Consider the following 21,147-nt stretch of genomic DNA (forward strand, 5'->3'; position numbering starts at 1 on the left):
CATTTGTGGGTTTCTATCGCCACCTGCAGGTAAATATTCAAGTAAACATAAGCAACCATCAGCTGTTGATTCTCTTTTCCTTTCTCTCCTTGCTTCTGCTGTGTGCATGTGTGTGTACATATATGTGTGCATGAGAACCCAATGTATATGTAGTAAATTTCCAGGAAATGATCTTTATTTTTGATACCAGGATTATCACTGGGGCTCAGTGCCTGCATAATGACTCCTCTACTCACAGTGGCCTTTCCTTTTTCTGTTTTTCCTTATAGAGACAGACAGAAATAGTAAGAGGAAGAAACAGAGCCATCTGCAGCACTTGTGAAGTCTGCCTCCTGCAGGTGGGGACCTATATGAATCATGTTCTTACATGAATCCAGGTCCTTGAACCTGGATGCACCACAGCCCAGCCTCAGATTAATTTTCTTTAGTAAACATACATACTACAAACATTTATGAATCACCAATAAAATGTGAAATTATACATACAATGAAAGAGGAGCAATTGGCAGTCCACAGACAGCCAATCTCCTTTGAAATTCTGATTTAATTTTATGTGAGAAAATTTAATTTTACAGAGAGGAAGAGGGAAAAATCTCATTGCACCCTTGAGCTCTGGCATATGCATTTCTAGGGACTGGGAACTCGTGGGGGTAGTTAATAAATATTAACAGTTAAACTTCTCTGTTTTGAAAAGTATAATTCAGAAGAAGTCAGTCAATAGAAAACTCCTCACAGGGAGTCGGGTAAGCTCACATGATTCAAAGCACAAGGACCAGGGCAGAGATCCCGGTTTGAGCCCTCAGCCCTCCACCTCCAAGGGGGTCGCTTCGCAAGCGATGAAGCAGGTCTGGAGATGTCTGTCTTTCTCTCCCCTTCTCTCTTGACTTCTCTCTGTCCTATCCAACATCAAATAAAACAACAACAACAAGGACGATGATGATAAACAACAAGGGCAACAAAGGGGGAAAAAATAGCTTCCAGGAGCAGTGGATTTGTATTGCAGGCCCTGAGCCCCTAGAGGAAGAAAGAAAGAAAGAAAGAAAGAAAGAAAGAAAGAAAGAAAGAAAGAAAGAAAGAAAGAAAGAAAGAAAGAAAGAAAACTACTTACCAAAAATATCTGGACTTCTACAGCTTCCAAGGAAAAGTTTTCACTATAAACACACACACACACACACACACACACACACACACACACACGAGCACGCGCGTATGCACACATGCATCTGGTTTAGGCCCAAGCAGAAGAAATATTGCTATCAGCAAGTTCATACTGTTTTCTCTTCCTTTTCCTTCTTAAAAAAGTAATTATTATATGTTATTAATGGGGGAGGGGTTAGATGCTGAGACCAGAACATTGCTCAGCTCTGGCTTATGGTGGTGTTAGGAACTGAACCTAGGAACTTACAGCCTCAGGCATAGCGTAAAAATCTTTTATGTAAGCGTTATGCTATCTCCCTACCCCTACTTTTTGTGTTTGTTTGCTTACTGCTTATTTATTTATTGTGAAACCAGAGTCTTTGCATATTCATAATTTCACTGTTCTTGGCTGCTAAATTCATATATACAGAGGGAATCATGAGAAAGTGAGTATGTGAATGACAGAGAGAGAGAGACAGAGAGCACTGAAGCTAGAAGTTTCTCTTAGCCTTTCTATTAATTTTTTAAGCAGAATAGGCAGTATTACCCTAAAAAATGTTCTCATTGAACAAAAATGTAAAACTAAGTTTTTATAGCAAAAAATAAAACTTATCCACTTCCATCAAAACTGTCTCTTACTACCATGGCATCATGTTCATTATCATTATTTTCATCATAAAGTCTTTTTCAAAAGGTGTGGGGGGGGGGAATGAATGCAGCACTCAGCTCTGGCAAACGTGCTGGGGACTCAACTCTAGGCCTCTGAAACACAATTCTTATGCTCTACTGCTGATCTGTCTCTCCAGTCCTCATCAAAAGTGCCCTCTCCTCTTTTTTTTTTCCTTTGAGACCAAGAGGCAGAAAGGCAGATAGAATGAAAGAGACCACCACAACAAGATCTCCTTCAGTGTGGTGGGAGCCGGGCTTCAGCCTAGGTGTGTACATGGCTGAGCAGTATACTATCCAAGTGAGTTATTTTGCTGGTCTCATCATAAAGTTTCTTTTCTTTTATAAAGACAGAAATTGAGAGGGAAGGTGGAGATACAGAGGAAGTAAGAGAGAGACACCTACAGCACTGCTTCACCACCCATAAAGTGGGGACTGGGGACTTGAACCTAGGTCCTTACACATGGCAGTGTGTGCCCCAAACCAGCTGACCATCTCCTGCACCCCATTTTTGATGAATACTCATTTGAGAAAGATCATTCAGACACACACAAGAAAGAAAACATAGACTTATATTTTATTTTCTCCAGGGCATAGTGTGCCTCTGAGCGGCTGCTCTACAGATATAAAAATGCTGTTCAATTTAAGGCTTCAGGGGAAATGTACTTTTAGTGTTTGATTAGTAGCATCTAATGGATACTGTGTTAGTGCTGTTCATACTCATCAGCTGGAACCATCACTGCCAAGTTTATGACCACAAGTCTCACATGGTAAAAAGGAAAAAAAAAATGGTGTCAGGCTGAGAAGTCATGAGAACATGGGGAAATCAGTTTACTGAAGTCTTTAGTTCCTTCCCTGTGGATGAGCATGAAAGACCCTATGAGGCAACATTCGCTATGGCTCACAGTAGCCATGAAGTTCTCATGTTAATACCAATTAAGATGTATGCATACATTTCTCAAAATAATGATACACTGGTCAGGCGGTGGCATACCTGGTTGAGCACACATATTACAATGCATAAAGACTCAGGTTCAAGCCCCTGGTCCCCACCTGCAGGGGGAAAGCTTCAGGAATGGTGAAGCAGTGCTGCAGGTATCTTTCTGTCTTTCTCCTTCTCCATCATCCTCTTGATTTCTGGCTGTTTCTATCCAATAAATAAATAAGGATAATAAAAAATTTTTTTTAAATAATGATGCGTCCCTGGCAATGAATTGAGACAAAAGATTTTTTAAGTTTGGGCAGAAATACAAAATTCACTTAAGGATCAGAAAATGAACTTGGGTTATAAGGGAATCCCACTGAAGTTGGAGGGGGGAGGTAGAGCCGGGTGGTGGCACACTGGGTTAAGAGCAGAGCCCATGTGAAGGATCCTGGTTCAAGTCCCCCGTTCCCCACCTGCGGGGGGGTCATCTCACAAGCAGGTCTGCAGGTGTCTTTCTCTCTCCCTCTCTATCTCCCCCCCCCCAATTTCTCTCTGTCCTATCCAAAAAAGAAAAAAAAATGGCCACAGGAGCAATGGATTCATAGTGCAGGCACTGATCCCCAGCAGTAACCCTGGAGACAAAAAAAAAAAAAAAAGTAAAGAGAATACAGGAATATGGCGCTTAAACAATGGCATATTAAGCCAGATTTTGAATTTGTTGTTTTCCTATGTCTGTATGTCTCTGTTAGAGCTAGAATATCAAGCCAGGGAAGCTTTATCATTTAAGAAACCAACATCCCTCCAGTTGGATCAAATGACCAAAGTACAATAGAGCATCAAAGCCCTAACCAGTCCACAATGGTTTCTCTCCATAAACATCAGATCAGGCAGCTAGAATGATTATCAGGCTCTTTGTAACTGTCATCCTATGAGGGCGGCATCACACTCTAGCAGGGTCCTTGCTCACCAAACCCACTCAGATCGTAGACAGTACATGCCCCTGGAGAGGCAGCGCCAAAAGGTCTCTCACAAAAATGACAGCTGAGGAAAAAAATGACAAATTTTGAACTACAAAAAAAAGAGACAGTAAAATTAGTTATGAATGTTAAGTGCTAGACATGGTGTTTCAACAAGCTATAATCTAAGCAAAGAACACATGAGTTCAGACACTAAGTTCTTCCTTTACCCCTCTCTCCCTTTATTTCCCTCTCCCCCCTTCTCCTCATTTCTAAATATACCTTTCCCTTTTTTTTAATTGGAATGGCCTTCAGAGATACCCTAATCTAATTCTTTTTAATAATTTTTTAAAAATTATTTATTGGCTATAGACACTTAGAAATTTAGAGGCGGGAAGATAGAAAGGAAGAGACAGAGAGACACCTGCAGTCTTGCTTCTCCACTTGCAAAGCTTGCTCCCTGTAGGTGGGGAGCAGGGGCTCACACCAGGGTCCTTGCTCACTGTAACATGTGTGCTCAACCAAGTGCACCAGCACATGGCTCCCTCCTTTCCTATTTTATGTCACACAAGTGCCACAGTTAGAAGAGTGGAAGCACACTAATCTGTAAAAATAAAAACTAATCTATCCCTAGTTCCTGGGCAGCTGATAAAGAGCAGAGATCTGCTAGTTCATGGTCTCCACCCCAGATTCCATCTTTGGCTTCCTTTGGGACATTTTCTGGGCATTAGAACCACGCTCTAGAGTGGCATGGTCAGGAAAATGCTTATCAGATAAGAAAGAGAATAGGATGAAGTGTTTAGTTTGTCTCTGGTTTTATCTATGGGTGGGGTTGTAGATTTAGCTGTCCTGAGGAGGAGATGGAATTAAAAAACAATATCTGATAACAGATGGTTTACACTAGTTCAGAAATTATTCCAAGAAGACTTGGTTAGTTAGTTGCATTCTGTGTTCCCAACGTTATCCTAAGCAGTAAGGATATCTGTAAAAGATGAGAGACTGAACATTTTCCTTTTCTGCAGCTTACAATGTCCTAACACAATCCTTCAATCAGATGGTTATGCTACTGTTGAACAATTCTTTACAATATGCTATTAACCCAAAGTCTGAGGTCTTGAAATAAAACCCATCCTGTTTTTGATGTGAATAACTTAATTAATGAGATCAAACTAAAGAAGTGCTATTGCAGCCTTGAAGAAAGAACCATGTGCTTTGGAATTTGATGGCCCCATTAATCAGTTGTGGAAATGGCTGATCTTGAACTTTAATCACATAGTGCATAACACAATAGTTACATTTCTCCCATGTGGGTCCTCTACAAGACCTCAGACAACACAGCCTTTGCGTTGAGAGTACACTGTGAATGTGTGTGAGAGGGAGGTGCTTTCATGGGTCATTTCTCTTAGTTAGATGCACAGCATCATCAACTACCAACAGAAAAATCACTCAATAATTTGTACTCATACTTGCAGCTCATCTCATGTTTTGACATATTCCCTGGCTGACTAGCTAAGCTGACCTCTGAAGAAGAAATTCAATTTTTAATATGGAGTGTTTTAATAATTAAAAGGTTATCACTTTAGTTTCACATGTAAGAGAAGCAGGTAGAGGAGTGTTAGGGGACAATGAGGAGAGAGGTGAGGGGTCCTGGGGAGGGGTGGGGTGAAGAGAAAAAGAGTAAGAAAAAGGAGGCTGGGCAGTGGTGCACTGGGTTAAGCACACTCAGTACAAAGCACAAGGACAAAGCACAAGGATCCCAGTTTGAGCCCCCGGCTCCCCACCTGCAGGGGGTGTCGCCTCACAAGCAGTGAAGCAGGTGCAGGTGGCTGTCTTTCTTTCCCCCTCAGTCTTCCCTCCTCTCTCAATTTCTCTCTGTCCAATCCAATTTTAAAAACGGAATTCAAGCAGTGAGTGGGTTTGTAGTGTAGGCACTGAGCTCCAGCAATAACCCTGGTGGCAAAAAAAAAAAAAGAGAGAGAGAGAGAGAGGGAAGATAGGAGGGAGGAGTAGACATGAATTGTTTATGACTTCATATGAAAATTTCATCTTTGTATCAGTATTTAGTAGAGTCCAAGAAACTGGCACACAAAGACTGTGAATGGCGAGGGAGGGAGGGAGGAGGAGGAAGAGAGACAGAGGCTCAAGGAGTCCCATGACCTCTAGAGACTCTTTTTTCTGAGAAGTTCTAGATCTTAGCTTCAGGATATAGCGCAAATTAACTGTTGGTCAACCATCACCTAACATGGTGTTTGAACAGTATAGTGTGTAGGATCAAATTCACGAACTCCACCAAAGACAACAAACGCCAACTTACCAGAAGATTTGCAGAAGACAGGAAATGTGTGTTTGCAGGTGCACTGCAACAGAAAGCTCAGAAAGGCAGTAGGTTCTGACAGAGGACTCTGCTCTAGGTGCTCAGCCTACCATACAAGAGGAGTTGCCTGTTTACTGTTTTACTAGGCTATGTGAAGGCTGGCAATGTATGTTCCAAGATCAACAAAGTAAAAAGCTCATGCCTAGTCAGCAAGTGGGGCACTCCCCGAGTAGCAACTGGTTTTCCTGGGCATAGCTCTGAGCATGTCTGGAAGTGCAGTGCAATTTTAAATTTAAAAAATATAAACACAAAAATATGCAAAAATAGCTAGTAACATCCTTTAAATGTTCAAGGGATAATATTTTAATGCAATTACTGTAATTTAATTAAATGGCATAATTAGTTAATGCCTGAGAAGTTGTCAATAGAAGGTGTAATTACATTGTAAAAATTATAATGACAATGTACAACAATGGATTGTTCTGATGAAAAGATGCTGGAAAAAAACCTCAGGAAGAATTTTGAAAGTATATTATGCGGTCCTTTGTGAAGATTTGGAAAACCATCTAACAAAGGTTAGATAAAACTGTTAATATATAGTCCAGAGCATGATTTCCCCCCAAATTTTATCAAGTACTATTCATTTTTGAACTCAAAAAAACAAAAAACAGTGCTATGTGCCTTGAGCATGAAGTTGTACCTTCTGGTGAATATGAAAACAGTTATCAAATGTGACCATAAGCACAGGTACATTGATCTGTGATGAAACAGAAGATGAAGTCTCTGTATTTATGGGGACCAGGTGATGGTAGCACCTAGTTAAGTGCACATATTACCAAGCACAAAAGAGCCAGGTTCAAGCCCCCACCCCCACCTGCAGGGAGCCCATCTCATGAGCAGTAAAGCAGGTCTGCAGGTCTTTCTCTCCCTCTGTCTATCTCCCCATCCTCTCTCAATTTCTCTCTATCCTTTCTAATAAAAAATAGAACGAAGGGAGTCAGGCTGTAGTGCAGCGGGTTAAGCGCAGGTGGCGCAAAGCACAAGGACCGGCATAAGGATCCCGGTTCGAACCCCGGCTCCCCACCTGCAGGGGAGTCGCTTCACAGGCGGTGAAGCAGGTCTGCAGGTGTCTATCTTTCTCTCCCCCTCTCTGTCTTCCCCTCCTCTCTCCGTTTCTCTCTGTCCTATCCAACAATGACAACAACAATAATAACTACAACAATAAAACAACAAGGGCAACAAAAGGGAATAAATAAATAAAATAAAATATTTTTTAAAAAATAGAACAAAAAGAAAAAAAGTAAAGGAAAGAGGAAAAAATGGCCACCAGGAGAGGTGGATTCATAGTGCTGGCACTGTGTCCCAGCACTTGGTGCCAATAAAAAAGAAAAATTAAGTTTCTTTCTTTAAAATTGATTTCTATTTTATTTTTGATAGAGGATAAGAGACAGAGGAGAGACATTTGCAGTGCTGCTCTACCACAGGTGAAACCTCCCCCCCCACCTTCAGACAGGATGGGAGTGTAGAATACAGGTCACTGAGCATGACAATCTTTGTGTCTTATCAGGTGAGCCACCACTAGTTTCCGGGTGTTGTGATTTGAAGAAAAAGCAAATAATTTAGACATAGCTAACAAATACAACATCTATAATGTCACAAAAAAAACATCCGGTCAGCACTGTTTCTAGAGTCCACTCTGAAAACACAAGTTCCACTGCACTGCTCATAAGAGCAGAAGTTATTTCAGCCAGAATGGTTTTGGGGCCACAGAAGGGATCAGGCCCATATGAGTTCTCATGGTGTTATTTACAGTTTTTGTTAAATTGTTCTCATAAAATGTTAAACAGAGAAACTTCTTGCTTGCTAACTACCCATAGTATGTGTGTACATATATTCTCTGTATGTGTGTACATATATTTGACTGTGTAAATGCATCTGTGTGCATATTATATGTTTGTATACTTGTGTGCAACTATGTGTGTGCACATGAGTATGGGTCTATATATTGTCTACACACATCTATGTGAGTGCATATGTGTGTAGAATACATGTCAAAAGGTTCATACTGTTTTTAACTGTGAATTTATGTCACTTGTTTAAAACTTAAATAACTCTAAGAGCCAAGGATTTGGGGGATATGTCAAGTAGAGGATATCACTAAGGAAAGTGTAAAATTGTATTTTTAACCTCATTGGAGGGGATGACTGATGCTTTAAATTATGTATCATATTGCAAGGTCTGTCAACTCCAAAGAATAAATTTTTCATTTTTGCTACATTCAAAAAAATTTCAGGAAAAAAAAAAGACAGATTAAGTAATAGTATATGAAGTTACCTATTGATATATGGTAGGTTTAGATTACTTTTTAACATCAAACGTCCAAGAAAAAATTTAATAAAATAAAGAATCCATCAGTGCCTCTAGACTTGCCTCCTCAATGTCATAGGCATGTGGCTGAAAGATCAGCAGAAAGATGAAACTACACAGCTGTGATTCTTGACCATCTTTAGGAGACTTTTGCTACTAAAATAACCCTCAAATGAAGCCCTCTGTCAAGTAAGTTTTTGTTGTCCAATCAAAAACATTAATGCATTTATGTCATAATATGACTTTAGATCTTCTATAGGGAATACTGGGGTTTTGCAAAACACAAATGCCCAGTAGAGAAAAAAAAACCCGTGAATGGCTAGTTCTATATTAATATCATAGAGAAAAATTATCTTTTGAGAAAAAAATTAATTCAGCTTACTTGCCACTAAATACTATATTTACATGGAGACACGGGGTAGATTATATAGTATCCCACACACACACTAGAAATGTGACCCTACCTCTCAATACTGTTTTTTAAGACATAGTGAAGTGATGTATTTATTTTATTTTATTCTTACCTATATTTTATTTATTGGATAGAGACAGTCAGAAATCTAGAGGGAAGGGGGTGAAAGAGAGGGAGAGACAGAGAGACACCTGCAACATTGCTTCACCACTCAAAAGCTTTCCCCCGTGCAGGTGGGGACTGGGGGCTCAAACCCAGGTCCTTGTGCATTGTCACATGTACACTCAACCAGGTTCGCCACTACCTGGTCCCTCTCTTTAGTTTCTTTTTATAATCTCTTTTTAAAATTTTTTATTATCTTTATTTACTGGATACAGATAGCCAGAAATTGAGAGGGTAGGTGGAGACAGAAAGAACGCCCTCTCTCCCTTGTTTCCTCTTGATTTCTGGCTGTCTCTATCCAATAACTAAAGATAATAATAAAAAAAAGAAAAAGAAAATATTAAAAAGATCAACACTAAAAAAAGAGAGAGGATGGGGAAGAGACATATGCAGGTCAGCTTCACTACTCACAATGCTTTCCCCCTGCAGGTGGGGACTGGAATATCAAAGCAGGGTCCTTGCACATTGTAACATGTGCACTCAACCAAATATGCCAACCCCCCTTTTATATTAGTGATTTAATATTGACTTACAAAATTACACTTCAACAGGTTATAATTCCATACTGTTCCCACCACCAGAGTTCTGAATCCCCAATCCCTCCCTTGCAAGCCACGGCAGTTCTCCTAAGATTACAGACAAGGGTTAACTCATCTCTACAACTATCTGTCCACATAACTGGCACCTTTTTCTTCCAATCCTCTCTTCCCCTCCAATCATACATAAACCTATTACTACATCCAAATGTCCCTCCCTTTGCCTCCTCTCTCTCTCTCTGGGTCACAATGGAACTGGAGTTCAGAGCCCTCTTTTTTCTTCCTCCTATTACTTCTCCCCCACTGGGAGTATTGAACAAAATTGTTATGGGGTATAGAAGGTAGGAGTTCTGGCTTCTGTAATCCAACCGCTTCTTTTCCTTTTTTTTTCTTTTTAAAAATTTTTACCAGAGCTTTGCTCAGCTGTGGTTTATGGTAGTTCTAGGGATTGAATCTGGTGCTCAGGCATGAAAGTCTCTTTGCATAACCATTATGCTACCTCCCCAGACCTGAAGGAACACCTTAATTGGAGGTATTAACTCTTATCTACTCCTATTGCTTATTTGAACAATCTGAAGTTCTTGAAAAACCTATGAAAAGTACTGAACTGGAGAGATCATGCTAAGTGATGCTATTCAGAAAAAGGTAGAGAAACAGGATAGAATCTCACTTATACATGAGATATAAACAAAATAATGAAATAATGACAAATGAAAGCAAACCATTAGAAAATGACTCAGAACTGAGGTATGAAATATGGAGACAGAACAGGCTTGAGAGGGTGAAACGGGTTCAGTGAGGAATTTTGATACTTTGATGGTTAGGTGTGTGATGTTAACACAAATCAGTAAGAGGTGTGACATTTCACTCCTAAGACCTCACAAGTTAACTCAATAAAACAGAAAAAAATTAAGTTTGGACCCTTCATTTAGTTAAGCATTCAACCTTCAGTCTCTGACTAGAACCTCTTCTGTGTCACTGAAGTGTTCCTCACTGCACCTTCCCCCAAAAATGGGGAAAAATAACTCAGACTCCAATTAAGGAATCAGCCTATAATCAAGTGCCAGTGTTTCATTTTTCTTTCTTTCTTTCTTTCTTTCTTTCTTTCTTTCTCTCTCTCTCTCTCTCTCTCTTTCTTTCTCTCCCAGGGTTATCACTGGGCTCAGTGCCAGCACAATGAATCCACTGCTCCTGGGGGCCTTTTTTTTTTTTTTCCATTTTATTGGGTAGGACATAGAGAAATTGAGAGAGGATGGAGAGATAGAGAGGAAGAGAGAAACACAGACACCTGCAGACCTGCTTCACTGCTTGTGAAGTCCCCCCCCCACCACACCCTCCAGGTGGGGATTAGGGACTGGATCCTTACAAGCATCTTTGCACTTCATACTGTGTGCACTAAACCAGGTGTGCCAATGCCCGACCCCCAAGTACTAGTGTTTCTGCAGATCATCAAACTAGATTCTGAGGATGTCATATACATAAGACCCCCTGGGCAGCTAGCTTCCCAAAGACCCAGCTGGCACTTTTACTTTTGACTTCTTTAGGTTTGTCCCTATCACTTGTGAATAAAATGACTCTGCCTGACAACTATTCCCACCCTTACAATGAGGTTTGCCCCCCTGCCAGTGCATCTTGAAACAGTCTTAAATACCATAATAATTTCTGAGTACGTATCTGGAACATCCAACAATCCAGTCCTAGCATAGAGTCATTGCCATGGATCTATCTACAATGGCCACAGGCTCTGCACCATGAGTATCACTGAGAGGCAGTGTGTCCAGAGGTTATAGGCATGGCATCTAAAGCCTGATGGCCTGGGCTTAAATCTTAGCTCTGCCTCTAAAAAACAAATGAGTTCTGACACTATAACCTCTGAAATTTCATTTTCCTCACCTGTAAAAAGAAGGTAATAATCAGCAGCCAGTTGTGAAGATAAAATTAATCTACATTTGTAAAACTCCTAGGGCAGTGTCTGACACCTGGTGCTGAAATACCTGAGCTATTAAATGACCCTAGAGTTCAAAGTCTGTATGTGAGAGCGACCATATGTGTATCTACAAAATGCTGTACGGACTAAGAAATCTACGCAGGGGGAAATATATCTTGTTCTTCTATTTTTAATTATACTTACGTCTATCAATAAGTTGGTATCTCATATGAAATTGTCTAATTTACATAATGCAGAATGTGATTTTCTAAAGAATAAAGGAAAAACTTTATATCTGACTCACAACAACTAACTAAAGCTCAGAAAGTGTAACACAGTAATGCAGTTAAAAAGCTTAGAGAAATAAAACAAGATTCCCTATAATCTTCCTTAGTGAAAAACAAACAAACAAACAAACAAACAAACCCTGAGTTTATGGAAGTGTGATTTGGAACAGTTCGGCAAACTCTTAAAAAATAAATCCCAATTTAATTCCTTAAACAGCATACAATAATTTTCATAAGACAGCTATCAGTGACTTAAGTATCTCTTCTCAAACTGTTCGGAATTTACCTAGGTAAGTGTAAAGAGGATTTATTCCATGGTGGGAATTGTATAAGCTTGTATAGTCTAGTAAGATAAACTATTGCATGTTTTTTTCATCAACTTGTGAAAATCAAAGGGACCTAGGTCTTAATAAACTGCTTTTCCTTTATTTCTGCTAAAAAACATACAATATATTCATATACATTTAAGGAAATCCTTAGAAAATAAATCACTTTGTTCTTGTGATTTCTTTTTAAATAGAGATGGGGTTGAGGAGACACATGATCCTATAATGTTTCTGATTTTTATCATCTGTAAATAGATACCTTCAATGTCATGTTCCTGGGCTATTTTATGCTATGAGACAAGAGTGAAATGAGAAAAAGTCCCCTCAGTTCTGCCCTTAGCTGGTGGTGCTATCATTACTTCCTGTACTTCCTCGGGGAGGAAGAGCCCTGCCATGGACTGGTTCAACGGAAGTGGTTTTGTTCACACCCACACAGTGAACCTTCAAATATTACTTTTTCTCATTTCTAGTGAAAGAGGGGTTTCAGATGTAGCCTTGTGGCTTCACTAGTTCTTGGTATAAGACCCTTCTCTGGGAGACCAATTGTTCTGCCCCTCTGTGCCTATATTAATGGTTGAAGCATGAAAGAATTTTATGACAAGAGATCAAGAGTAGCTTTCTGTCTTCAGTAAAACATCACTGAGCACTAGCATGAAAAATAGGCATTCTCCATAGTGGATCAAGGAAGAGGAAAAAAAATTGAACTTCAGAACAGAAGCCTTTCTACTTCTCTCTTTGCCATTTGGGAACGCAACTATCTATAGCTAAGATAACACAGTTATGCAGACAACATGACACCCAGGGGGCACCCACAGGTATGCAACCATCCACCAGTTCTCTTCTGGAAGCTAGCATAAACCTACAAGCAATATATCTAAGATAAATTCCTTCAAAAAACTTGTAATTTTTTAAAAATTAGAAGTGGAAACTAAATAGATATTATTTTTATCATAAATGCATATATGTGCCTGTTACAAAGTGGTAATAATTCTGGAATGACCATAATCAAAGTAGTAATAAAATAGTATCTAATGAAATTCTACTTCTTCAGTTTGTGGAGAAATCCACATCTCTATATTTGCAGGACCTCAGAGAGACACCACAACTGGAAAAATAGATAGGAGATAATCATCTGTAGGTAGAGTTTCATATTGAAACTGAAAACTGAAAGTGTTTAAGTATGTGCTCTTCACTCCAGCCCTCTTCTGGGCAACCCAGAAAGAACATTTGTACATGTATCACCCCTAATTGCCTCTGTAACTTTACTTACAGTGGAGAAAACACACACACACACACACACACACACACACACACACACACACACACACACACACACACACACGGTGGGACCTCCCACAGTCTCATCACCCCAAGTACCCTTGCAAGACTGCATGTTTGCAAACCTGCAGGAAGAGCACCACCTTTCTTCCCTGCTACGGGCCTTGGAGATTTGAAAGGACATTTTGACAGCCTGTGACTGCCAGGTTGCAGAGTTCTCTGTCGTTTGGCGCCCCCAGGAGGCCAGCCCTGGGAACAGGCAGAAGTGACCCCACCGCCCAGGCATTCTTCCCAAAGGCCCCTTATTCAACAACCCATTTCTATTCATTTGTTCTAATCTTTCTTCAGATCAGGTCAGCAGCCCATTAATCATTTCTGTCATTCCCTTACAGAATCCCAGGCAACAGATCTCTGTTTTTCTAAAAATGTCAGTGCCAGAAATTCAGCTCAAGAAAAAGGAAATCCTCTCCTCCTCTAAGGAGCCAGCTGGGGTGGCTGACTGGAAGAAGCCACCGATTGTGTTGGTTTTCCTCTCTTGCCCACAGTTGCAAAGAACATTCCATGGAAAGTTTTAAAGTGGAGGTGGAGAGGCTGATGAGTTCAAAAGCCAAACATACCAGCTGAGAGAAATTCAAGAAAGAGAAGAGCATGAAGAAACACCGAAACAAAGGCAGCTTCAAAGTAACACACTTCTTATTAATTAATGCATTTATGAAGGTCAATGTTTTAGCAACCCCAGACCAGAGAATGGAGTAGTAAATATGAAAGCTGCAGCCATCATAGGTGCTCTGATATCCTAAAGCAATAAAATGACAATGAACTATACCAAATAGAATGTTCTAAAAGAAAGCCTCTCATGGAGCTGAAATATATTTGCTTGGCAATAAGGTTGGTAGTGACTTTGAACCCATTGATCATATTGAGCTAGTTTTTATTTAAATAAGCATGTAACTGTAAGAGCAAGAATCAAGAAAGACCATAACCATGACTTTCTGAATACTGGTGACTCGGGCCACACATTTCACTCTATTGTAATCATCATACAGTCTGTAATGAATGACATAAGATGAAACATACAGGTTAGCAGTTGGGGTACTTGGCTTCTCCTCCTGTGTGATCTGATCAAGGGCAAGCCAATCTGATGACGGCCTAGCCCCTTCGTAGACAAGTGAGAACAGCCGGGATGTGACGTGAGGGCACTACACCAACTTTCAAGTCAGTGGTTGATTTAGGTAGACCTGAGATTCTGTATTTTTACTATATCCACAGGATGGATCAATATGATAAGAGGACATTTCACATATGTTACTTACTGGTTCTCCCATGTGGTGTGGAGTCACAATGTAAAGAGTAGCAGTTAGTTATGTCTCAAGTGATTTGATACAAATATACTGTTTGATATCAAAGCATATGAATGATTTACTTAAAAAACTAAAACAAATTTAATGTCTGTTTCCAACTGCTATTTGAAAATAATATGGGGGGGGGCAGGTGGTAGTGCACTGGGATAAGTGCTCATAGTACAAAGCGCAAGGACCTGTATCCAGATCCTGGTTCTAGTTTCTGGCTCTCCAGCTGCAGGGGGGTCGCTTCACAAGCTGTGAAGCAGGCCTGTATGTGTCTATCTTTCTCTTTCCCTCTTTGTCTTCTCAATCTCTCTCTTTTCTATCCAATACAAAATGGGAAAAAATGGCCACCAGAAGCAGTGAATTCAGGGTAGGCACGGAGCCCCAGTGATAACCCTGGAGGCAAAAAAAAAAAAAAGAATATTGGTAGTCACTGATACATAAGAGCCTATATGAACCTGACTAAAAGCCACAAAACATTAAACATTATTTAGCCAGAAAGACAGCTCAAAGTGTTAGAGCACAGAATTTACATGGCTAAAATCCCAGAGGTCCCAATTTCACTTCTTGGCACCACTACTAAGTCACTGCAGAGTGATGCTCTGGTTTGTCTCATTCATTAAAACAAACAAATGAATCAATTCATAGATACACCTTTCAACTGGGGAGATAACAGAATGGTTCCACACCAGACTTTTCTGCCAAGACCTGGAGGCGCTGTGTTCAACCCGTCAGTACCACAAGCTAGAGTTAAGTGGTGCTCTAGTCTTTATCATTAAAATAAATAAATCTTTATAGTTACAAAACACATAGAAAATTGGCTCTCCTAATCTTAACAAGCAATGGTATAAGTGAGATTTGGATGATTTAAGGAATTTCCAAGAGTAAATTGGACTTATAAATGGGTTAAGGAAGACATTCCCTACATAATCACCTATGCTGTCACATATTTTTGAAAGATGAGTGGATACTATTTTTTGTGTTGAAGTTTCCTTACAGGTGAAAACTTTAGTTATGCTATATTTCATTCTGTTTCCTGTCGGTAATGAAAAAACAAAATTCATCCGCATTTGGATTTAGTACTCAAAGTAAATTACTTGAACATAAGAAAAGAAGCTTACCACAAATGCTACTGTACTTCTCAATGTAGATTCCCACTGGAAGCAGCTTTTAAGAAACTGTAGTGTATTCCATATTGCCATGGTGAGTCTTTTCACACGATCTACATCTCTTGATAAGATCTTATTAAAAAAAAAAGGAACTAGATTTAAATACTCTAAATATTTTCTATAGATCAAGCATCTTGATCATTTAAATTATAAATTAAAATGATGTTGTATAGTTTCCAGTTTAAAAAAAAGTAGAAAGGAAAATCCTAATACTTATAAAACTTTTAAAAATATAATTATTCAGAGAAAATAAAGTGTTTTTCAACTCTTAATAAAGAAGATCTTGTTTTAATAATAATCTTCATTCTATGTAAAGCTGAGTTGGTAAAAGTTATAGTAGACAGGCATTTGGTGTGTGTATATAAATGTGTGTGTTCGCACACTTGTGCCTGTGTAGATTATTAAGCGATACAAAGCACAGAAACAAGCAGAATGCTTAGGGATGTTTTGTGCTCTTGAGTTCTGAAGGGAAAAGACAAATATCCAGGTATTCTAGCTGATTTAGTCCAGGAGAAACAGTCTACAGGAAATTATATTTCTTGGAAGGGAATCTAGTTCTCCCAACTCCTACTTCTACAAACGGAGGTAGGAGCAAATTTCTCACTCTCTTTCTTATACAGCAAGGCTGACATTATTACACTCTGTGGACTATGCAGAGACTCAAAGGGTTGAAAAAACTCTGTCATATATTACTACCATTAGCACAGATTTCAAATTTTTGAAAATGTGAGGGATTTATATAGTATAAGAGACACATAGGGAAGGGTGTCCTCAGATACCACTGGCATAGGATCTCAATCCCAGCTCTAGCACCCTGAGAACCCAAGGTCACCCGCACATGGAGGTTTTATTTGACAAAGGAAATGTCTTTTCTCCCAGTTGGAGGCAGATTCATTTCAATGTGTTTTCAAAGCAGCTGCCCCATCTACTTCCATTCGGGTTTTAATTTTCAATTCCGCAAAGCAAAAGGCAACAATAATATGTTTGAAAAAAAAAACTGAAGCATTCACTCAGATTACACAAAATAAATATTACACTCGGTATTATGGCAGACTGAAACACAACATTTGGATGATCCTTTAGAAGACGTTTAAGTGTGCCCACAAGTTCAGGGGAAACAAAAGGATGATAAGATGCCTTTATAATTTCACTGTTTTGTGAAATCCACAGCTGCTCACCCCACAGGAAGAGGTGGAAGTAATAAACACTTTAAAAAGGGACATTTTGTTCTGTGTTAGACAACTAAAGAAGGACAATAGGTACAGAGTGAAATCCTGATTTGTGTCTAACTAGGACAGGGAAGGGAGGGACTCTGAAAAGAAATGTAAAGGTCGTGTCAAAATAAATAAATAAATATGGGAAACTTTCCCTATTGGGCCCTGATCTTCATTGTGCTGTTTATGTTGAAATGATGAGAGGAGTAGAGAGCGCACAGATCGTTCCTTGATTCATTATGAGGTAAGATGGCAATGTGCCCCAACTTAGCAAATACAGAAGTGGTGGGAGCAGCTGAGGGTGAATCCAAGGTCAGAACATTTAAATCTAAAGATGTGCTGTGTTATTTCCTCTATGAACTTGACAGAACACCTCCCTGCAATTACACAGGAAGAAGACAAGAATGGTGGTGACTCAAGGAGTGAAGAAAGGGTAAGTAAATTCAGGAAAGCATTTATGGAGTGTTGATGCCAGGAATTCTTGCTGATAAGAGTGATCAGAGACCACAGAGATGGTTTAGCATCAATAACATAGGACTCACATGCTTGAGATTCCAGGTTCGATGCCCAGCACCACCATATGCCACAGTGGTGCTTTGATTGTTCTCTCTTATTTCCTCTCTCAAAAACATAAATAGATCTTAAGAAAAAAAAAAAGGAATGATCAGACTGGAAAATATCTCACTTGAAAAGTGTACTGCTTTGCCATGTGTATAACCCAGGTGCAAGCCCGGGCCCCACCACACCAGAGAAAGCTTGGTGCTCTGGTGCTTTCCACTCTCTCTCAACCACTTTTTCTGTGTCTCTTTATCTGAAAAAGTTAGCCCAGAGCAGTAAAGCCTCGGTGATGAAAGAGTGAAGAAAGAAGGAAAGAAAAAAGGAAAAAAGGAAATGATCAAGAGATAGGCACATTTTACTCCATCCCACTGATACCTTTTTAAGTTTTGCCTTTCTCATTGAGACTCCTGGGCTCTTACTTTGGGAAAATAAGGGAGACAAATAGAAAGAAACAGATGAAAGAAGAGAGAGAAGAGAAAGGGTGAGAGGGAAAGACAGAGAGAGAAGAGGGATGATGCAACTGTGCTATCAAATCAGCCTTTTTTGTTGCTGAATGCCAAATGTATTTACAAGTCGCTGTGTCCACCTACCTTTTTGGACAGCTTGCGGCTATCTTCAATAAAGCGCTTTTCTCTGGGTGTAAAGGTCCTGATACTTGCTTTGACCTAGAAAGACATGATTATTAAAAAGGACAAATGCTTATATGGACTTTATTTTTCTCTTTCTTCTTAGTGACTGGGGCTGACATGGAAACCAGTGCTTTGTGCCTCTGAAGTCCTAGTCAAGGGCAGAGGGATGGTGACGTCTGTCTTGTGTGTGTGTTTAGGGATCTCAATTCATGAGCACCAGTTGGTGAGGTCAGAATGGATCTGAGAGACTCTCAATGGAGAGATTTCAACCCATTCAGAGACTGGAGTCATAAAGTTCAGATATAAGTCTCCTCCAAATAAAATCTCCAGTCACATCAAAGTTCTGAAGTGTTTTTTTTAAAACATTTTATTTATTTATTCCCTTTTGTTGCCCTTGTTTTATTGTTGTTGTCATTGATGTCGTCGTTGTTGGATAGGACAGAGAGAAATGGAGAGAGGAGGGGAAGACAGAGAGGAGGAGAAAAAGATAGACACCTGCAGAACTGCTTCACCACCTGTGAAGCGACTCCCCTGCAAGTGGGGAGACGGGGACTCGAACCAGGATTCATTCGCCGGTCCTTGCGGTTTGCACCATGTGTGCTTAACTCACTGTGCTACCACTCAACTCTCTGAAGTGTTTTTTTTTTAATCCCACCAATAACCCTTTGCAGTGAACAACACTTTTGAATTTATATATGTATGTATGTATGTATATATATATATATATAGAGAGAGAGAGAAAGACAGAGAGACAGAAAGACAGAGAGAGAGAGATAACCTTTCTCCTGAAGGGCCCAGTAGATAAGTAGATGAGTCATTTTAGCTCAATTTTGTAGGAAATAAAAAGAGAAAACCTCAAAGAATCAACTAAAGTTCTTTAGAACTGTCACCACTTCCATAATGTATTTTCTACTTGTGTGTTTTTCTCTCCTTAAAGTGAGGCTATACCTGTTTTAAGTCTATACACGATTTACACACACACACACACACACACACACACACACACACACACACACACACACACACACACACGAAAGGTCCTCTCTGGGTTGTGTACATCTAAGATCTTGCTGGTAGGAAAGGAAAATGAATGTTAAAGAAAAGGAAACACTGTTCTGGACTAAAGACTGTGCTCAGGGTTCTAGCATTACCAGAAACAAAACAGAAAATTCCCCAGCCATGGATTTTATGAGCAATATCTTAATGACACTAAACAGGAAACACAGAATTGCTGCAGAGTAAGCAGGACCTGGAATTGCACTCTGACTCACTGACTAGCAAATCAGCCCTTCTACTTAATTCCATGGCATCAGTGATACCTACTTACCAGATTCACTGAGAGTATTAAACGGAATAATGTCAGCATTTAGCATGCTATATAGGTGGCTAATCAATACCAGCATAGTTTCTCTCTCATTTCTACTAACTCTATTATCTTGAGCTCTTCTCAATTTCTAGAAACTCCCACTGATGTTCTACCACACACTGAATGCTCACAGATAGCAGGCAGCTTCTCCACTGTCCAGAAATCTCTGCTCACAACAGTCAAACTTTATGCTTACCAAGAGCTGGCATGCTTATTCCCAAACTTGTTTGGACTGCTTTTAATAATGGTAATTTGACATTTTTATAGATGATTACACAAATGATTGAAATAAAATCATAGTATAAGAAATGCTGACCTCAGTGTTGCTCAATAAAGCCTTCTAAAAGTCAGCCATGGGGGCCAGAGACTGGCGCACCCGGTTAAGTGCACATATCACCGTGGCCAAGAACCCAGGTTCAAGTCCCCACTCCCCACACCCCAGAGAGGATGCCTCATGAGCAGTGAAGCAGGTCTGTAGGTGCCTATCTTTCTCTTTTCCTCCCTATCTCCCCCTCCTCTCTCAATCTCTCTCTGTCCTGTCAAATAAAAATTAAGTAGAAAGAAAAAAAAAAAAAAGGCCACTGGGAGCAGTGGATTAATAGTGTTGGCACTGAGCCCTAGTGAAAAGCCTGCTGATAATAAAAAATAATAAATAAATAAATAAATGTGGTGAGTCACTGAAAAGAAACTATTTTTGAGGTAATGCTTCTATGGAAAACAGTGTAGAATTCTATGTTCATATTGTTCTGCCTACTTCCTAAAGTATACCTCCAGTTTTGAGAAACCAGAACTAAAAATTACTATAGATGAGATGGGTGTGGTTTAAGAATGATTATATATAATTATATATATAAATATATATTCAAATAAAAAAATAACAGAACCATGCTTAAAAATCAATTTTAGATTCATATCTAACAACTGTCAAATTAAGGTATATTTACAAACTGTATATTCAGCTGCATGTTAAGGTATTAAAATAGTCCCCATTTAGTTGCAGTTTTCTATGTGTTATTAAAAGGACATTTGTTTTAATAACTAAAGGAAATGCCAGGGGTTTATCACTATCCAATAGTCAAAGGTTGCCTTGAAAGAAAATTACAGGTAATGAAGGTAAAAGACAACAATGCTCTTTATTTTCAATTTTTTCTTTGTTTAATTTCCACCACGGTTGTTGCTGGGCATCAGTGTCTGCAGAATTAATCCACTACTCTTAGAGGCCTTTTCTCCCCTTCCTACACATCCCCACCCCTCGCCTCCTCTCCCCACGTTTCCCATTCTTCCTTCCCTTCTTGACAGAGAAATGGAAGGGGAGAGAGAGAAAGAAAGATAGCTGCAGTGTCTTTCCACTACTCCTGAACCTCCATTCCAACCAGGTGAGGGCCTGGGGCTTAAACCCAAGTCCTCACTCATGGCTATATATGCACTCAACCAGGTGCATCATTGCATGACCCTCTATTTTTCTGCTTTTGTAATTTTACATTTCAATTTTTTTTGCCTCCAGGGTTATTGTTGGGGCTCAGTACCTGCACCATGAATCCATTGCTCCTGGAGGCAATTTTCCCCCCTTTA

At 39.6% G+C, this 21,147-nt stretch overlaps 1 protein-coding gene across 6 annotated transcripts in view; it reads right to left on the reverse strand.

Moving 5' to 3' along the window:
- MCTP2 (multiple C2 and transmembrane domain containing 2) overlaps window positions 1–21,147 on the reverse strand; it is a 228,140-nt gene that overhangs the window by 56,276 nt on the left and 150,717 nt on the right. For all 6 annotated transcript variants that reach the window (XR_009546603.1, XM_060179344.1, XM_007518040.3 and 3 more), the window contains 2 exons: window positions 18,171–18,245; window positions 15,761–15,880 (listed from right to left, as the gene is read on the reverse strand). Coding sequence is in view for 5 of the 6 variants with exons in the window: in XM_060179344.1 (XP_060035327.1) it covers window positions 15,761–15,880; window positions 18,171–18,245 (195 nt within the window). In the remaining variant the exon portion in view is untranslated. The remainder of the gene's footprint in view (window positions 1–15,760; window positions 15,881–18,170; window positions 18,246–21,147) is intronic.

Source organism: Erinaceus europaeus, chromosome 20 (assembly GCF_950295315.1).
Source record: "Erinaceus europaeus chromosome 20, mEriEur2.1, whole genome shotgun sequence".
In the NCBI taxonomy this organism is placed as follows: domain Eukaryota; kingdom Metazoa; phylum Chordata; class Mammalia; order Eulipotyphla; family Erinaceidae; genus Erinaceus; species Erinaceus europaeus.